The sequence below is a fragment of the Patiria miniata genome, unplaced genomic scaffold (genome assembly GCF_015706575.1).
Source record: "Patiria miniata isolate m_02_andy unplaced genomic scaffold, ASM1570657v1 HiC_scaffold_11, whole genome shotgun sequence".
Lineage (NCBI taxonomy): Eukaryota > Metazoa > Echinodermata > Asteroidea > Valvatida > Asterinidae > Patiria > Patiria miniata.
Window position 1 is genome coordinate 3,668,744 of NW_024037049.1, and position 17,989 is coordinate 3,686,732.

The 17,989-nt window shown below is 41.6% G+C and overlaps 1 protein-coding gene across 1 annotated transcript; it reads left to right on the forward strand.

Moving 5' to 3' along the window:
- Positions 1-125: 125 nt before the first annotated feature.
- LOC119742271 (denticleless protein homolog) lies at positions 126-11,330 on the forward strand. Its single transcript, XM_038218269.1, has 10 exons — positions 126-532; positions 1,418-1,645; positions 2,478-2,726; positions 3,920-4,121; positions 4,634-4,737; positions 5,437-5,654; positions 6,222-6,311; positions 7,601-7,730; positions 8,435-9,600; positions 11,084-11,330. The coding sequence occupies exons 1-10, from the start codon at positions 418-420 to the stop codon at positions 11,231-11,233; spliced, it is 2,652 nt and encodes an 883-aa protein (XP_038074197.1). The 5' UTR covers positions 126-417; the 3' UTR covers positions 11,234-11,330.
- Positions 11,331-17,989: the final 6,659 nt, after the last annotated feature.

Below are 17,989 nucleotides of genomic sequence, written 5' to 3' on the forward strand. Positions count from 1 at the left end.
CAAAATAAGCAAGTTTCATGATTACTTTTTTAAAACGAAAATGTTTAAAGTACCAAACAACAATTAACCCGGTAATATCGCATAAATAATCGATTATTTATGAGGAGAAAATTAAATCAAGTTTTCTGATAATTTGAACGAGGCCAGCTTTCCCGCAAGTTCAGGAGAGAGGCGCGCCAAATTTTAATGTCGAGTCTACCGGTCATCGACGGTCACGGTACGGGTGCGGACCGGGCATCACGATATTACTGACATACTGTATGTAGCCCTGCATGTGGGATTCCGGGACGGGAGTACGCATTGCACTACGTACACATGACATATGTTTCACCACATCCGTCGTTAATTTCATCGAGCTGGCATTAGCTATAGCAAGCGATGATCGCGTGATATTGTGATTCATCAAAATTCAAATGAATGCGTGATATTGTGATTCAGCAGCGTTTACTTTTGTTCATCATGGTTCTGTCACTGACAACAGCAAGAGCCAAACACGGTTCAAAAATAGGCCTAGGCCTACTCAAACATGAAGGTGAGTGAGTGGTCAGTGCAAAGGCAGAGCCAGTGCAGTGGCAAGATGGAGTCAGCCGGGCGATCTTGTATCTACAGTACAGACCCGGTTCCCTATACAAACATGACAAAATGCTTAAGTTAAGACACCAAAATCCACTTTTATTTTATTTGACTTAACACAGGCTAGGCATGACGGAATGGGGGGGGGGGGGGGAAGAATGCTGCAACCTGATGCTACTTCAGCGGTTTTGTACAAAGTCTATCATGGAGAGTCAAGAAAATTTTCTAAGTATTTCTGAACAAAATTGGGAAATGTTTTTCAGTCCCAGATTCATGTCTTATCATCATTTTTGCAATGACTGCCCTTCATTGAGATGATATCCTTATGAAGAAAAAAGCAGCGTCAGGTTGTAACATTCTTTCCAAGGAAAGAGGGGCCCGTAGCTACATGAACACCGTGCAGAACACTGCAGATCGCATGCGCATCTAATCGTATGCGCCCATGCGTTCTGCAGCATTGTGCAGAGCCAACAGGTACTCGGCAGGCTCCTATCATTTTGCGTGTTCAGCTGGTCGGGGTACCAGCGACCCATGTGATCAGGAAAAGTTGCAAATGTTCGGATCGGCCTCCATAAATCTCTTTCGCAAATGTGGAATTTATTGGGCATGCCGATAACAAAATATACATGTATAAGTATAATAACAAATAGAAGCGGCCGTTTATGCACTGGTGTTGGTAGCTGAAGCATCAAAGTGCACCAGACTTTTCCATCTGATGCACTGTGTTGCATCTGGCAGGGTTAGGGTTAAGACCCAAACGTTAGACCAGCTAATTTTGTTGGTTTCACAATTTGTTGGAATTGTTGGCGATTTATGTTACAAGCCTTTTGTTTCACTATCACAGTATCAGGATATCGTGATGTATGGGACTTCGTGCACGAAACAATGTTGCGGCTTTGCTGCTCGCCAAGTGACCAGTACATCTTTGAATCGGAGAGTCAGCTGGAGCAAGTTCCCCCGTTTGCATGCAGCATCTCAAAGATGGCCAACAGTTCTCATCTGTTGGCTGTGGTTGATGAGGATGGATTCGTGACCCTCCTTAACACGAGGCATTCTGCCGAAGTTGTCAAAGGTATGAACTGTTTGTGTTATTTATTGTGCTTGTGTAATACAGCCAAGTCAGTTTGGAATAGTTCAGTACTGAAATATTCAAAATGTTATTCAATTGAATTTCAAATATATTAGGTCTTGATTCAAAGTAGTAAAATGAGGATTTTGCAGGATGGAGGCTATATGGCAAAAATGTCGGGCTGATTTTGGAGGATGCACTGTGTCAAGGTTATGGGCCGGACCTTGTGTTCAGTTTATGCTCAGCCGTGCATAAATTTAGGCCTGGATTATACTTGGAACCCTCTGCACTGCTCCAGGATGTCAATGGTTCTGCCTCAACATATTGACAGCGATTGCTGGAGGATTTTGCAGGATTGAGGCAGTGGTCATCCCTCCAAGGACCACATTTAAAAATTAATGGAGCATTTTGCAGGATTGAGGCTGTATGTTATTTTTACATGGAGGCAGTTGGAGGATTTTGCAGGATTAAGGTTGCATCCTAGCAAAAATGCCCAGGGAGTTCGTGTATAAGAATGCGTGATACTGCAGATTACACTAATTAATTAATATAGCTAATCAGTTTGATTAACAACTGCTTGCAACAATGACAATTCAAACAACTCAGCAAATTAAAAAAATAAGACCCAGAATGATTTCAGTAAAATCCAGAATATTGAAGTCCGTCTGTTTTCTTACTTTTTCAATTTTATCTTTCTACATTTCATTTTGAAATACTCCTTTCAAATAAAAAAAGTGTAAAATACTCAATAACCAATGAGACATTCATTTCTCTGAATGTTTGGCTCATGCACTTTCTTTACCAAGGTATATTGCATTCATGCCACATTTTGCAGTCTTTCGTGCACACAAAAATGCGGTGTTCGATGTAGCGTGGGCCAGCGGCAAGAACCAGCTGGTGACCGCGTCGGGGGACCAGATGGCGGGCCTGTGGGACGCAGTGACGGGCACCCCCCTGGGTGTCTTCAGGGGTCACAGCTGCAGCCTCAAGTCGGTGTGTTTCCGTCCCGGCGACAGCCATGTGTTTGCCACTGGGGCCCGGGACGGCAACATCTTGGTGTGGGACACTAGGTGTAACAACAGAGGTAACACCCAGCTTTAAAAAATGATAAAGACAAGAATGGTGTTCAAATAAGCCAATGAATAACCAACCTCTCAACAACAAGCAATATCAAAGTTACAGTATATGAACAGAAAGAACCATTAACCATAACCGCACCAAACTTCCCAACCCAACACTTGATAGATTCAGGTATGTTAGGCCTGAGGCTTTCACTTTACATTGGCTTGATGCAGTGCTCCACAAGTGAAAACTAAACAAATTGATTAATGAGTGGCCGAATTGCTTTGGGTTTCACTGAACTCATCCAACCAATCCAAACTCAAACCAGTTTGACAAAATCAAACCTAACTTTAATAACCCCACCCAACACAACCCAACCTAATGTGTCAAGGCCAAGGCAAGCCAAGCCAAGCTATTTGTACCACACAAATGCAACCCAATCCAATCAGATGAAACCCAACCCATGCAACCTAATCCAACCAGATGAAAACCAACCCACCTAAACCAACCTAGCCCAGCCCAGCCCAGCCCAGCCCAACCCAACCCAGCCCAACTGAAACCAACCCACCTAAACGAACCCAGCCTAGCCCAGCCCATCCCAACTCAACCCAATCCAACCAAACCCCAACGCAACCTATTCCAACCGAACCCAACCCAGCCAAACCAAACCCAACCCAACCCAACCAAGCTCAATCCAACCAAGCTCAACCCAACCCACCCAAACCAACACAGCCTTGCCCACACCAGCTCATCCCAGGTCAACACAGCTCAACCCAGCCCAAGCCAATCCATCCCAACCCAACCCAACTCAAACCAGCCCAACCAAAACCAACCCACCCAAACGAACCCAGCCTAGCCCAGCCCAGGCCATCCCAATTCAACCCAACCCAACTCAACCCATCTCAACCGAACCCAACCCAGCCAAACCAAACCCAACCGAACCCAACCCAGCTCAACCCAACCCACCCAAATCAACCCAGCCTAGCCCACCCCAGCTCTTCCCAGGTCAACACAGCCCAACCCAGCCCAAGCCAACCCATCCCAACCCAACCCAACCCAACCCAACCCAACCGCACCAAAACCAAACCAGCCCAGCCCAGCCCAGCCCAGCCTAGCCTTGCCCAGGCCAACCCAGTTCAACCCTACCCAATGCCACCCCACCAACCCTACTCAACCCAACCCATTCTTATAAGCATTAGCATTCCTCTCATCTAGGTGGAAGCCAGGCACCCTACCACACAGCAGTCAACGTCATCAGGGAGGCCCATGCTGAGGCATCCAAGCTGCGCAACACTCCCTCCAGGAAGAGAAGCAGACTGTCCCCCTCTCTGCCAATGAGGGGTGACAACCTGTCTAGTGTCACTGTCGTCAACTTCCAGGACGATATGTCATTGTTCTCAGCTGGTGCCACCGACAGGTGAGCAATAGTTGAAAGCAACTTTCATGGTGCTACTTTTAAACAGATAATCTGTGCTGCCCTTGGCAGAACAGCTGTGGTATTTTGCAACATTAATCAAGGTTTTCACCAGAAAATTACCTGCATGTTTGTGGCAATTTCAGTAGTTACGTTGTTACTTTTTAAGGGAATCATTAGTAAAGGGCTGTTCCACTCTTTGGTTCACTTGTAAATCCATGAAATCTTCACGAAAAATACAATGGACTATTTATTTGGAATTGGGTACTTGGCATCAACCATGAAAAATTTGGAACTGGTAGTACAAGTTTGGAACTAGTGCAATTTTGAAACTAAACCGGGTCCCCGATTTAGGACGTACACAGATGTCCGGCTTAAGTAGAAGGAGAAAGATTTTAGCTGGTGTTGGAAAAATTTCGGCATTTCTGAGAAATGAAGGCAATCGCTTTGTTTTGTAAAAAATTGTATAGTGTTTGAATACTTTTCCATCTGATGTCATCTATTTTATTGTCCAGCACAATCAAAGTTTGGGATCTGAGAAAATGCAACAAGGGAATGAAGAAGGCACCGACGCCCAAACTAGTGTACCCCTACGCTGGATCTAGCATCAAAAACGGCGGTAAGCATCTATTGGTAGAATAAACCTGTAAATCCGCAATGTTTATTTGAGTCCATTTTGTGTCTGTTGGCTAGTTTAGGCCTGTAGGCTGAAACACATTACGGAAATAAAACAGACTGTAAAACGCACATGTGGAATGAAAGCTTTTAATTCATCCTAATCTGGTATTACAGCTGAAACTTTAAATTAAAGACTATTTCATAGTAAAACCTGCACTATCAAATTGACCCAACCCAACAAAATAGTCGGAATGTGCCAGAGCATCTTTTGCATAATCTTGCAGAATGGATATTTTGTACGATCCGGGCAAAAAAAAATTGGAATTGTGGGTTTGATTGTGGTTCTTGCTCACATTTATTTATTTGTCTATTTTGGTAATGAAACAAAGGATTCCTTAAGAGCGCCCAAGGCTTTTCTGTAGTTCGTAGCCTGAGGAAACCTATAACATGTATAAAGAGAAGACGCTGAACACATTTTAGAGGTTGGAGGAAACCTCCAGAAGAAAATTCTGGGGGAAAACCCACAGAATCAGGTAGGGACTGAAAAACCAATCCACATGTGGACCAGGGCAGGAATTGAACTTGGGCTATGGAAGTGGAAGTCATCGAAGAAAGGCCATCTGAAACCTTCAGACCATCTTGCATTATAAATATCGCAAAGTTTGACAACATGTTTTTAAGTTTTTTTTAATCATTTCAGGCTTCTCCAGCCTTGTGTTCAACTCCACGCGCAGTGAGTTTTTTGCGAGTTGCACCGACGACATCATCTATCGCTACAGCACTCTCGGCTCCCCGACGCGACCCATAGCAACTTACTCCGGCCACCAGAACTCCTCGTTTTACGTCAAGAGCGCCCTCTCTCGTGACGACGGCCTTCTGCTCAGCGGGTCTAGAGATGGCAAGGCATATATTTGGAATGTAAGTATCGTGAGATTGCTTTTTATAAGTCTCTACTACTTTTTATATGGCAAGAGGGCAAGAATAGTCTGGCAATCATTATTTTTCTTAAGTAGTAAGTGATAATCTGAGTGTTCGGGCCGGAGGACAAAAGGTTATACAAAAACGAGTTTTGACTATGACTTCATGTACTTTCCTATGGGGGAGTATCACCTTCATAGAATCACCATCTATTGAAATTTTAAGTTAATAAAATACTGATTTTACACTCACAAAACTTTCCAGAAAAAATTTACAAATGCCCAAGATTTTTCTATAGAACCGACAGTATAAGCAAAAATAAATAGAACCGGGCTTGGCTACAACAAGAGAAAGATGACAACGGGGACTTTGTGTCAGAGAGGCTTTTTTCACATACAAAAAAGTTCTGTTTTTGTTTTTCAAGCAGCTGTTCCGTTTTTTTCAAACAGACCCAGTTCCGTTTTTTTTTCTCAAGCAGATCGGTTTTCTGCACAGGTAAAGAATGACATTACATAAATACGTGAAACATTCTCAAGTACCAATTCTGGTGGCTGCGTTTCCCTGCAGGTTGAACGGCCACAAGCTCCCCCTGTCACCCTCTGCGGACATGAAGATGAGGTTACTATGGTTACCTGGGCAGAGGATGACTTTCCTAAGGTAAATAAAATAACGTAGTTGCCATGTTATGCAGAGCAGTGTGTGTGGGCCTATGTGTCGTAAGGCACAAATCACTTACCGCCGGTCTTAAAAATGAAACTGACTGCTTGCCATTATTTTTTGAAAATCTCTTGTTTTACGAAATGCAGACATGAAGGCAAAATTTAACTCAGTACAAACAAATTGTAGTATTGAGTCTGATTTCAGACTTTTTGAAAATTTGTAAAACACATATTTTTATGATACATGTGTGTGTACTTTGCCTTTATACCTCAAATTTCAGACAAAAATGTCAGAGTCCATGTACGTCACTAATTTGACAGTGACACTTTTTTTTTACTGTTGAGTCCCATTTCTGCTGTTTTCCCGCCTGGGGCTATGATGCATGTGCCCTTGTGCAAGGCACTTTGTCACTCATTGCTTCTCTCCACCCAGGAGTAAATAGGTACCTGTGAGGGCAGAGATGGTTGTTGTGATTGGTTTTAGCTGCCTATCTGCATAATGGCCGCATCAAGCTGTATACTCCTCAGGGAGCTGAGATTGTCTTTGGAATGTTTCATTGGCCCAATGAGCAGGGTAATAATGCCTCAAGCACCAATAATGGTAGATACGGGCATTTTATCAATAATAATAATTATTATTATTTTATTATTATTAAGGGAATAAATGTGTGCTCCGGAGGTTTTTATCACTCTGTTTAATACCACTTAGAGTCTGGGTGCTGATAATTACCCGAGCCGGAGGCGAGGGTAATTATCAGCACCCAGACTCTAAGTGGTATTAAACAGAGTGATAAATACCGACGGAGTACATATTTATTCCCATTCATAAATACCTTTTCGGTAAAAAAAAATCATATAATTCGTTCAAAACATCCCGATTTTGTTCAACAAATTTACTTTATGGTTTTTGAATCATCCCTCCTGCAAAATAATGGAATGTTCAGCTGGCGAGTAAGATGAAAACCACCCTTTTATGGAGATTGACGCGCGCGTATCATGTTCTATGCGATGTCGCGCAGAACGCACCTGGCGCGTTGCGTTTTGAATTTAGAACTATAAAATTCTAACTCCATGGTAGTGTTGCGCATGCCTACGTGAGGATTGTGAACGTTCAACCAATGAAACGATAAGAGGCACTGGATTTTTAGGAGTCCACATTTTATTGTGACACTGGAAAAGTGTTTAAGACCAGCTAGCCATGTCTTTATCATCCGTTTAATACCGGCCACGTGACTGGCTCTCGACCAATAGGAATGGCTAAACTGTCTGAGGTATTTATGAATACAGGTTATAACTGGTGCAGATGATGCCTCCATTCGCATCTGGCGATTGCACAACTATGAAAACCCACCTACACGTCATCAAGCTCAAGACGGACTGATTGGACATGCTGAACAGTCGCAATTGAGTACTCAAAGTATGTAGCATTGTTTATAAAATTCTCAAAAAACCCCATATATTTTCAAACCCTTTTTTTTTTTGGAAAGAGGGGATAAGGGGTTAAGAGGCAAACTTTTTGACGACCTGGTATTTTGACAATCACTTTAGGATGGAATTTTTTTTTTTTTTAATTGCAAGACTCAAGAAATATGTGAAGTGTAACCAGACATCACAAGTTTTCCAAAGTTGTTTTTTCATGTTAATTAAAAAGAGCATAATTGTAGGCTTGGGCGATTCCAAGTCATAATCGAATAGAATCGATTCCAAAGTAGGAATCGGAATTGTGGCTCCACTTTTGTGAGGAATCAGTTCCCAATAGTTCTTCAAAGAATAGTTTTCCAAACAGATTTTTGTGTCATACAAAACACATTATAAGTGAAATTATAATTGGCGAGTATAAAAAAAGGCCTTTTTTTATCATTTTTTTTATTTTGGCCACCCTTATTCTATTTCTGATAAACTTAACTTTGATAAAGAAAATGTGTTTTTTTTTACTCACCCTGTAGATGTCTTTCCTCACGGCTTTTTTGGATGGATAGCAATGAATTTGATTCCGAATGGAATCGTGACACCAGTATGGAATCGGAATCGATCCCAAAATTTTAAAAAATTGGCCCATTCAGTTTCTTTGTCCACCCTGATATCAATTACAATTGATCAGCCTTTTTTTTTTTCTTGCAGTGAAGGAAAATCTTCCGCCCGTTACCGAAAATGCTTCCCTCCGAACTTGCCACTCAACACCCCCTCGTCTGAGTAGATCCACGTCTTATGAACAAGAAACGGGGAAAGTCTCCTCAGCTCCCCCAACAACCCCGACAACTCCCAAACCCCCAAGCAGGCGCAACTCTTCAATATCGGACTGGCTCAAGAACAGCCCCAAAACCAACGTCAAGTGTAAGGAGAACAGTCAAGACGTCGAGAACTCGTGCACAAAAACCGACTCCGAAAGGCAGGCATCATCTCCACAGAAAGCGCCCAAGGAAAAGTGTACTGTTCTCGGAACTGCAAATCTGAATGACATCAATATCACAAACACCAAAGTTAGTGGCTCGGAACAGATTGTAGTAGATGCACAATCAGGATTTAATTCTGGGCTCAAGGAGCTTAAAAGTTCCCCAAAGACCAAACATGTCGGTACCGTTTTGAAGCAGCACGACAGTGCGCAGAGAGAGGATTTGCCTTGTGATGTTCCAGCGAAGGCCAAGAGATTAGGAATTCTAGACGGAGCAGCGATATCTATTGATTCGACCAAGGATTTACAAGTGGAGTTGGATTTGATTGCAAACACAAGAAGCAAGGCACACGATCACCTGCAAGACTTTTCAAATGGGAACCGGCCAACTAAACCAAGTCCTGTTAAGACAGCAGATACTCCAATAGATGACCAAAGTTCAGCTGTTATGGCCATTGATTCTGCTTCTCATCGGAACATGCTTTTAGAAACTTCAGTTGAAAAAATCGACACAGGCTTGAAAGAATCTCCACGTCCAGGCCAGAAGCGCAAGAGGAATGAGTTTGCGGAAGAGTTATTAACCACAAATAAGAATTTCAAGAGTGAAAATCAGAACCAAGACGGTTCGGATTCGGCAGCTGAAGCGATTTTCCCAGGACTGGTGAAGCGCAGCAGAAGCCTGGACTCGCCAAGAGATGCTAAGGGCAGGGGGCGGGGCTCTTTGACAAGCCACGCCCAGCATCAAATGTGCACGTGCAGTTGCTCTGGAAACCACAGACACCCACCTGGTAATTCAACAGCGGGCAATGAAGCAGCCAATGGTAATGCGGCAACGCAAAGCACAGAACTGACTGATTCTCTCGATGGAACAAGTTCAGGCAGAGAGACACCAAAGGTATAGTGATAAAAACATTTTTAAAACCTGTCATTAGCCAGAGAGGTGTTAGGTTTGTTGTTTTAAATTAAGACGGCTTACACTGAAACTCAAAAATATCTCTAGAATAAAATCCCAGAATAAGTCTTGATTCTAACTGATTAAGTTTTGTGTCTGAACAAAGGACATTTTTAAGTTGTTTGAGTATGTTATTGAAGTGGTCATTTCATTGAGAATGAGTTTAAAGGTAATATTACAATATTTGCTTTTGCTGTAATTTTCAGGAATGAATGGATTTGGGAGTTAGTAATAGTATATTAAATATTGTTACACTGACTTGTTTGAAATTTTGTGTTCATATATGTTGGAAAAACCAAGGGAAAAGATGCTTTTCTTGTAGTCTGGTTCTCTCACCCTACTTCAGACAAAACAGAGCACTTAATAGATGTCGGAGAATTGTCAAGTCAAGGAACCAAACAAGCTGGCTTGCGCCCATTCATGGATGTGTAACCGATTTTGCAAACAAACTGTGGACTAATTAAATTTGGTGAATTGGGGGCAGTATTTGAAAAAAAGTCAGTTTTTGGATATAAGACATCCACTTTTCTTGAAAATGACAGCACACCAGGTGCCGTGATTTCACAGGATGCTTGAGAATACTATTTACTTACAGTCAAGTAAGATATTTCATAGTAGTTTGGTAGTTTTGTCTTTTGATGTCTGCCAACGTTGTATACAGGGTGAGTCAAAATAACTAAATTTAAATGTCGGGACCATTGTTTTAGTGAAGTTCTAAATGTAGCACTTTCAAAATCTAAGATATAAAAGCCAAATTCATAAACTTTCTTTTAGTACAAGAACCATTGAAATCACTCATGTACTTTTCAAGTTACGGACTTTTAAACACAACCACCGTTTTATAAGTTCTGTCCACGGATCACAAAACGGTAAGTGTTCTTTCAGCAAAACGAAAACAAATCGCATAGGGATATGTGTGAATTGTTTTCGTTTTGCTGAAAGAACGCACACCTTTTGTGTGATCCATGGACAGAACCTTAAAATGGTGATTGTGTTTAAAGTTTCATAACTTGAAAAGTACATGAGTGATTTGAAAGATTCTTGTATTTAAAGAAAGCTAGTGAATTGGGCTTTTATATCCTAGATTTTGAAGGTTACATGCAGAACTTCACTAAAACAATAGTCCCGACATTTGGGTTTTGTGTTTTTTGACTCGCCCTGTAGTACCTTTAACGTGGTTGTGAAATAATTTTGAATAAAACAAATAACAAAAAAAAGTCACACAATGTAAAATGGCATGAAAGATAACACTTTCCCATTCCCTATAAATTGGAAACTCCTCAGTGATACAATGTATGTAATACCTCTGAACGGTTTTGCTTACGAAAATTGGTTTATGATCAACCACTGTTATCGAATAGGTTTTACTTGCCCATTTGAATTTAGAGATGAGCTGTATAAAAATATCGGTTTTTATTTTTTACAGATCAGCAGCTGTAACGGTTCGACAAAGAACATCTGTTTCTACTTTCGGCCGCATACCCGAGAGGTCAAAAGGTCACACTCCGACGGCACCCTGGTGAACATGTTGAATGGCAAAGCCTTATCAACAGTGACTCCCAAGCATGTGAAGTGATGTACGAATACAACGTGGTTTAAAGGCCGGTGAATGTGAATACATTTGAAAATCAGGAAACGTTCACGGCAAATTCGCCAGAGTTAATCTGCTCAATTGTTTGCAAATTCATACTTGTGACGTCACAAATGCGTTTTGTGTTTGCTTTCGTGCCAAGAATGAACCGGCCTTCAGTAGAGTGTGGGCTTGCTCGTCCTACAGTTGATTTTGCAAAACTCTTATGTAATAGCCTACTCTACATTTTATTGTGAAGATGTACATAACATTTCACATTTTGCAACTTTACAGTTCCGACCACAGAGCTATATTAAATTACTAGAGCGCTATAACTCATGTACAAAGTTATGCCTGCTAGGCGCATCCATGTTTGTACACAAACCTATGGAGAACTAGATATTGTGTACGTATTTTGTACGTCTATTTGCATATCTGCGTTTGTATTCCATACCGGTGCGTCATCGAAGCCGATACGCCCAAAACCAAAATGCACGATCTGCAAATGAGCATTTCATTTTGCTCTACGCAAACAGCGCAACGTGTGCATGTCCCCTGCTGCAGATGCTTTTGCCGTGACGTTTTTTTAACCATTATGACGCGCTTAAGTTGTTTGCGTATTTTCTACTTGCGCGTTGTATTTAGAGTACACTTTTAAAATTCAATCCATCTGTTGTGATTGTGTTCTACAAACAAGCACATGAATTCAAAATGTCTGCGCCTGGAGCGGCTTCAAAGCTTCTCCGCACGCAAGAAAGAAGAGTTAGCGCTCTAGTAATCTAATATACATGTAGCTCTATGGTTCTGACACACTTTGCAGAAAGTGCAGAGTAAGTCAGTTTTTATTGCCTTTTCCATGTTTGAAGAGGCAGATTTGTATGAACTGTGATTTTTTTACAAAAATAGATGAACGTGTGTGATGCTAAACTGTCGTCCAGAAAATTAAGGGTAATCTGGCTCATTTTCTGATCCATTTCACACCAACTTTTTGAAGTAGGAATTGAAAGTTAACCCTAACTTTCCCAGATCATTCAAGGTGGTTTTAAAAAAGTGTGTCCGCAAACAATCTTTTATCTTTTACGTGCATTAGCAATGGATTCCAGTTACGAGACCCAAACAATTGTGCATATGTTTCCCTGTTTTCTAAAAATGTATAGCAACCACTAAGCTAAAACTTCAACAGATTTGTTCTTATGCACCTTACTTAAGATTTTCAGTACTTTTGTTACTTCAGACAAACAAAAAATGCACAAAAAGCGAGGGATCCCACATGTATGTACCTTTTAACCCTAACCTTCACAAATCCTCCAAAATCCTCTTTGCAAAATGAAGGATTTTGCAGGATTCAGGCTATATGGCAAAAATGTCAGGCTAATTTTGGAGGATGCACTGTGTCAAGGTCTTGGGCCGAACCTTGTGTTGTTTATGCTCAGCCGTGCATACATTTAGGCTTATATTATAAATATATTGAAATCCTCTGCACTGCTCCAGGATGTCACTGGCTCTGCCTCAACATATTGACAGCGATTGCTGGAGGATTTTGCAGGATTGAGGCAGTGTTCATCCCTCCAAGGACCACATTCAAGGATTTTGCAGGATTGAGGTTGCATCCTAGCAAAAATGCCTAGGGAGTTAGGGTTAACAAAAGAATGTAGGCACGCTCAGTGCATCTGTCCTATGTAATGCCATTATTTTGTTTTAATTAAATAACATTTGTATGAGCAAAGAACTTTGTAAAAATGATATACAATACATTCCAATTGCTACTTTGTGATCGTTTTTTATTCAGTCTATGCATTGTTAATAAAAGACAGCAGAATTGTTGAAAGAATAATTACACAGGTGTTTCATTGTGCATTTGACAAAAACTGTGGCATGTAGGATATGTTAAAAATAAAAATTACACCCATTTCAACAAAATGTTGGAGAAACATACCAAAAAAAGGTTCAAGCTAGGTACATACGACATACATGGCTAAAATGCCTTCAATCTAAAGTCAGTAATGTGGGCATATTGTTTGATTGTTTGTATCTCGGTTCTTTAGACGATCTTGAAAAGTCGTTGTCAAGACATTTTGTTGCAAAAGAAATTGCTCATTGTACATTTGTGACCCGCGCCACAAAAAAAAAGGTGAGATTGACTTATATACATGGTTGGAAAGCCCACAGCGTAAGCTTTCATTTGGTATATAACAGAGCTCCATAGCCCCTCTCATTCTGGAGATGCGATGTATTTGCATATTAATTACTTCCTTGGAGTTCAAATTACACAACTGAGAAAACAGGCTTTGAAATAACTGGCTCTGTTGTAGATTTGGGCACGATGCACTCAAAATTGTGGGTTTTTCCCCCCACTTTATTAATTGAAATCAACATTTCTGTGAATGAACCCCAAAAGTTGAGGTAGTAAAGATGACATTCACGACAAAAATGGAAATCACAATTTTCATCCTCTCAACGTTGAGCGGGCCATTACACGATAATGCACAGCGCGACTTTATACCCTTTTTTGTGGAGTGGGTCACATTTACTTTTTTCCACTGGAGTTTTCTCACAACTTAAAAACCTTCACTCCAGCACAAAACCAATTCGAAGTCACACGGACGTTATTTTGAAATACAGCCTATCATCCATACAACACTGATGAAAATTTGTGTAAATAACTAGAACAAATGATGAATGTATACTCCAAATTTCATTTCAATTGCTGTTATAGAAATGTGCATTGCTAAGGAGATAATTTGGGACACCTGAACGACAAGTTTTTTCAAATTTTTTTTTTAACTTTCCGAGGTCCTAAATTTCAGAATTTCATATACATGTATGTTACAAAGTCACAGTTTTCAAAAATTGGTCCAAGCATGGAGGTAGGAAACACCTCTTTTTTTCACTGGCCAGCTGGGCTACTGAAACAGACTCTTAACTAGCCTGCGGGCATTTGCACTAGCCCGCATGTTTTTCTTTTTTAGTTAGAGTGTCTCATAAACAAAAATGTGCATACATGTAAAAAAAAAAAACACATCCCGAGGCAATCTTTGCAATGTTTTGGATAAACAGATCTAATAATTTAACCCTAAACAGTTACATGTAATAAAATTAGACACAAATTGATACAGGTTTTCTTCCTGTCCTTTCATCTGTTTCATCAGTAATTTTTGACTCGCCAGCTGGGCTACTTGAGGAATAGCTTGACTAGCTTGGCGCTGTTTTGACTAGCATTTGGCTGGCGGGCTACCGCTAAAATCAAACCCTGCCTCTGTGGTCCAAGTGACTGGTTTTGTGTTGGGGGGGGGGGAGATTTCACATTTATGCCTTGCACTTCGAAACCCTTTTTTTTGGCGTGAGAACACTCCAATTATGCAGAAATCCTGCATTCAAATCATGTACACATAAGAATTCTTTTGGCAGGTCACCAGTACAATGAAGCTTCTCTTTAAAAAATTTCCAGATGTACACAGTGCAAATGCCTGAACTGCTCAAACAAGGGAAACCTTCCAACTTCAAACGCAGCATTTATGTCTGACCCGGGCTAACATGGGGGGTCAATCTCAAGAAGTACATGTAAGTCTTTGTGAACTGTGTAAATACAAATTTAAAAACAAAAATTGACAATCACATTTTGACACGTCACATTTCTGATATCAAATCACACGGTGCTAAACAACATCTCATAGTTGTCAGTAGTTGTTTGAACCCATCAGCACCTGAATTACATTGTATTACTTTGTGTTTATTCACGGATGAATCAACAACACCATAGAATGCTCAGGCGGTTTCGGGCGCTACAGGGAGTAACAGGCAGGGCGGTGTGGGACAATACAGTGACTAATGGGCTATTAAAACCGCATAGAAGTCTATAGTTGTGCCAAGGTGCACCATAGTTGTCAGTCAATAGATGCTTGGGCTTACAGTCAACACATTTTTCACTACTTGGCATCCAGTTTACAATGCAAATATAAAGTCAATTTTGGGAATGCACAGGAGTCTTAAACACATCTTTTCTTGTTTTTAGCTGCGGGATAGCAGCTGACCAAATCATCATGTCTGTCCATTAGTTAGTACAAAAGTTCTGACCATACCACCCTTGTGGGGTGATGTTCCTTTCAGGACACATCACCCCACTATTTTCACAATAGAAAAACATCACCCCAGAAGAGAATCTTTAGAAAAAGGGATAATGGGAACACAATGCTATCACCCCACAATTCCGTCTGGCTGGAACGTCCGTTGACAATGTCCTGCTCCTACATATTTTGACCGATTTCAACCAAACTTTGTCAAAAATATCAGTAGCCCAGCCCATGTCACATGACCAAAGGTCATCATGGAGTCACTGGGGTTAAAAACCTGAATTATTTTACCCAAAACACTACTCCTTCCAGAAATTACATGGCACAATCACGTGACTCATGCATGAACACGAATTCGTTGGCCGGCAGCTTCCGAGATCCGATCGAGCTTGTTCAAACAATCTCATGACGAGACCACAACCCTTTCTTGATTGATACTATGATGATTCTGTAGAAATCAGCTACTACATTTTTAAAGTTGCGTTCCCCCCACCCTTCAACGAATTCAATTTATTTTTTACATACATACGTCTTCAAAATGATGTCAAAGCCAATTATACTTTCCTCTCTAATTTGCGTGAGTACCGGTAGGTCCTATCCGGTTCGTTAGTGTGACGTCATCTTAACTTAGCCACGCGTACTTCACACAGTGAAGCATAGCAAGAATGGAACGGAAGTTTTAAAAACGCAACTTGAATGTTTATCCAATGGGCGCTTGTAATCAGTGGTGAGTGCGGGTGTATGACGAAATCACTGACGAACCGGATACTCGATGCGACAGACCAATCCATTAGGCCCGCCCACACCATACACATGGGTATCAACACATGCGACTAACCTAAGCCTAACGGCATGTTCCAGACACGCGTGTTATTTGCAAGTGCACGCATGTCAGATCTTTATGGGGCGGGGCGTAGCAGATCAGTCTTTTGAAATTTGTTTAACCACTTCGCGCCGGGATTATTTTGCCAAAAATTTTGATCTTCGAAAAAAGGCAAAATATAGCAGCCAACTTCTGATATAAAGCCAAATGTCACAAATACTGATTCGCAAGAGTCATTACAACAGTATTTGTACGATAGTTCTTGCCAAAACCTCAAATTTTTCAACACTCCGGGGTGTGCAACGGAGTATAAATTGTAGAATAGTCCATGCACAGCGGCCAATTCATGATCAACACTCGGTCCGCCTCCACAGACTTCACGGACTTTGTGTGTGTGCACAATAGACATGAGGGATGAGCGTGTTTAGACATCACCCAGAGCTTGGAGGCGAGTCGAGGCACGCTTGAGGTTTTAACCCATCAGACGTGCCTGTGTATAAAAACAGCCAGTGCGTGTTAACACGGCCTTCTGATGCGAACTGGTTAATCAACAGGAAAAAAAAATCCAGCGATTAATTTTTTGGCTCAATGAAGTTCGTAACTTGGTGAATGGTAATCCTGGATAACTTGGGTCTCAGTAGCCAAGAGTGGCCAAGACTGATTTCCCCATATTCTCGTCACAAGTGCAGCCCTGCATACTGCAGTTTCCCTATCTCCCGACACAACACAAGCTCTATAAATACTACCGACAATTAATGCTGTTATGCCATACAGATTCTGTACAAAATGTACATGCATAAACACTGGGGCTCCTACACACACACACACCTATACCTGACTCTATAACATTCCTAGACACAACCCCAAAGTTTAATTTGTTTAAATTAAAAAAAAAAACCACCATAGCATTTTTTCATCCTGACCAACTGTCGGCTATAGAGGGCAGCATTCCCTTTACAAGCAACATGTTATAATCAGGGCGAGACATGTAAAACGTAATGTGCGTACGCACAAGTTTCCACGTAGACTATTCACAGAATAACACAAACATGTCGCTGAAGGCGGTGCCAGCAGTCTGCTCCGAGTTTGACCGTCGGCCAATAGGACGGCGCACCACGAGTCACATGACCCGGCCAAACTTATCCCACCATGCCTTGGCACTGTTCACTTCCCATCTTCGATGCACTTTCCTCTTTCTGCTCAAAAGCGCAAAAACCAATTGGTGTAGAAAACTGAAAGAAGACAGTTGTTCCGGCTGGAGAATTGCTAAAAAGCTACACGCATCACAGTCTGAGCACAGACTCAAAATGGCGACCTATAACATAGAGGTCAACCTATAACATAGAGGTCAACCTAATTTAAATATCAAATCCAGATGTGTCGTGCGTCTCCGTTCTGTGCCATGCTTGCAAGCTCGACCGACAAGATCTACAGGTACGAAAATGTGTCAGAAGTATGAGGCCGTTGCCTGTCTTCATATACAATGTACACGTGCGTTATGAGGTCCGGTCTCCGGTAAGCCTAGTCGCTTCACATACCCATCAACATCACTCCTCAGTAGCAATAAATATTCACCTCTGCCGTTGACTTTTTTCCCCAGTAGAAGCCATGCCAAGCAGTTGAAGTGAAGTAAGGTTGCAGACACGAACCCAGCCAGCTGTGAAGTTGTCCTATTCCGTCAATGGACTCCGTGCGTGAACAATTAAGAGAGGGTGTTTTTTTACCACTTTTTTTGGAGCTCCAGTTGGGGGACACACACCGCATGCGCGTACTGGTTCTCGCGCATACAGCGCAAAGTACGCGCGACTCATTCTATTCTGAACGTGCACACAGCCAAAGCGTCTTCGCATGAGCCCCAGGCGTTACCGG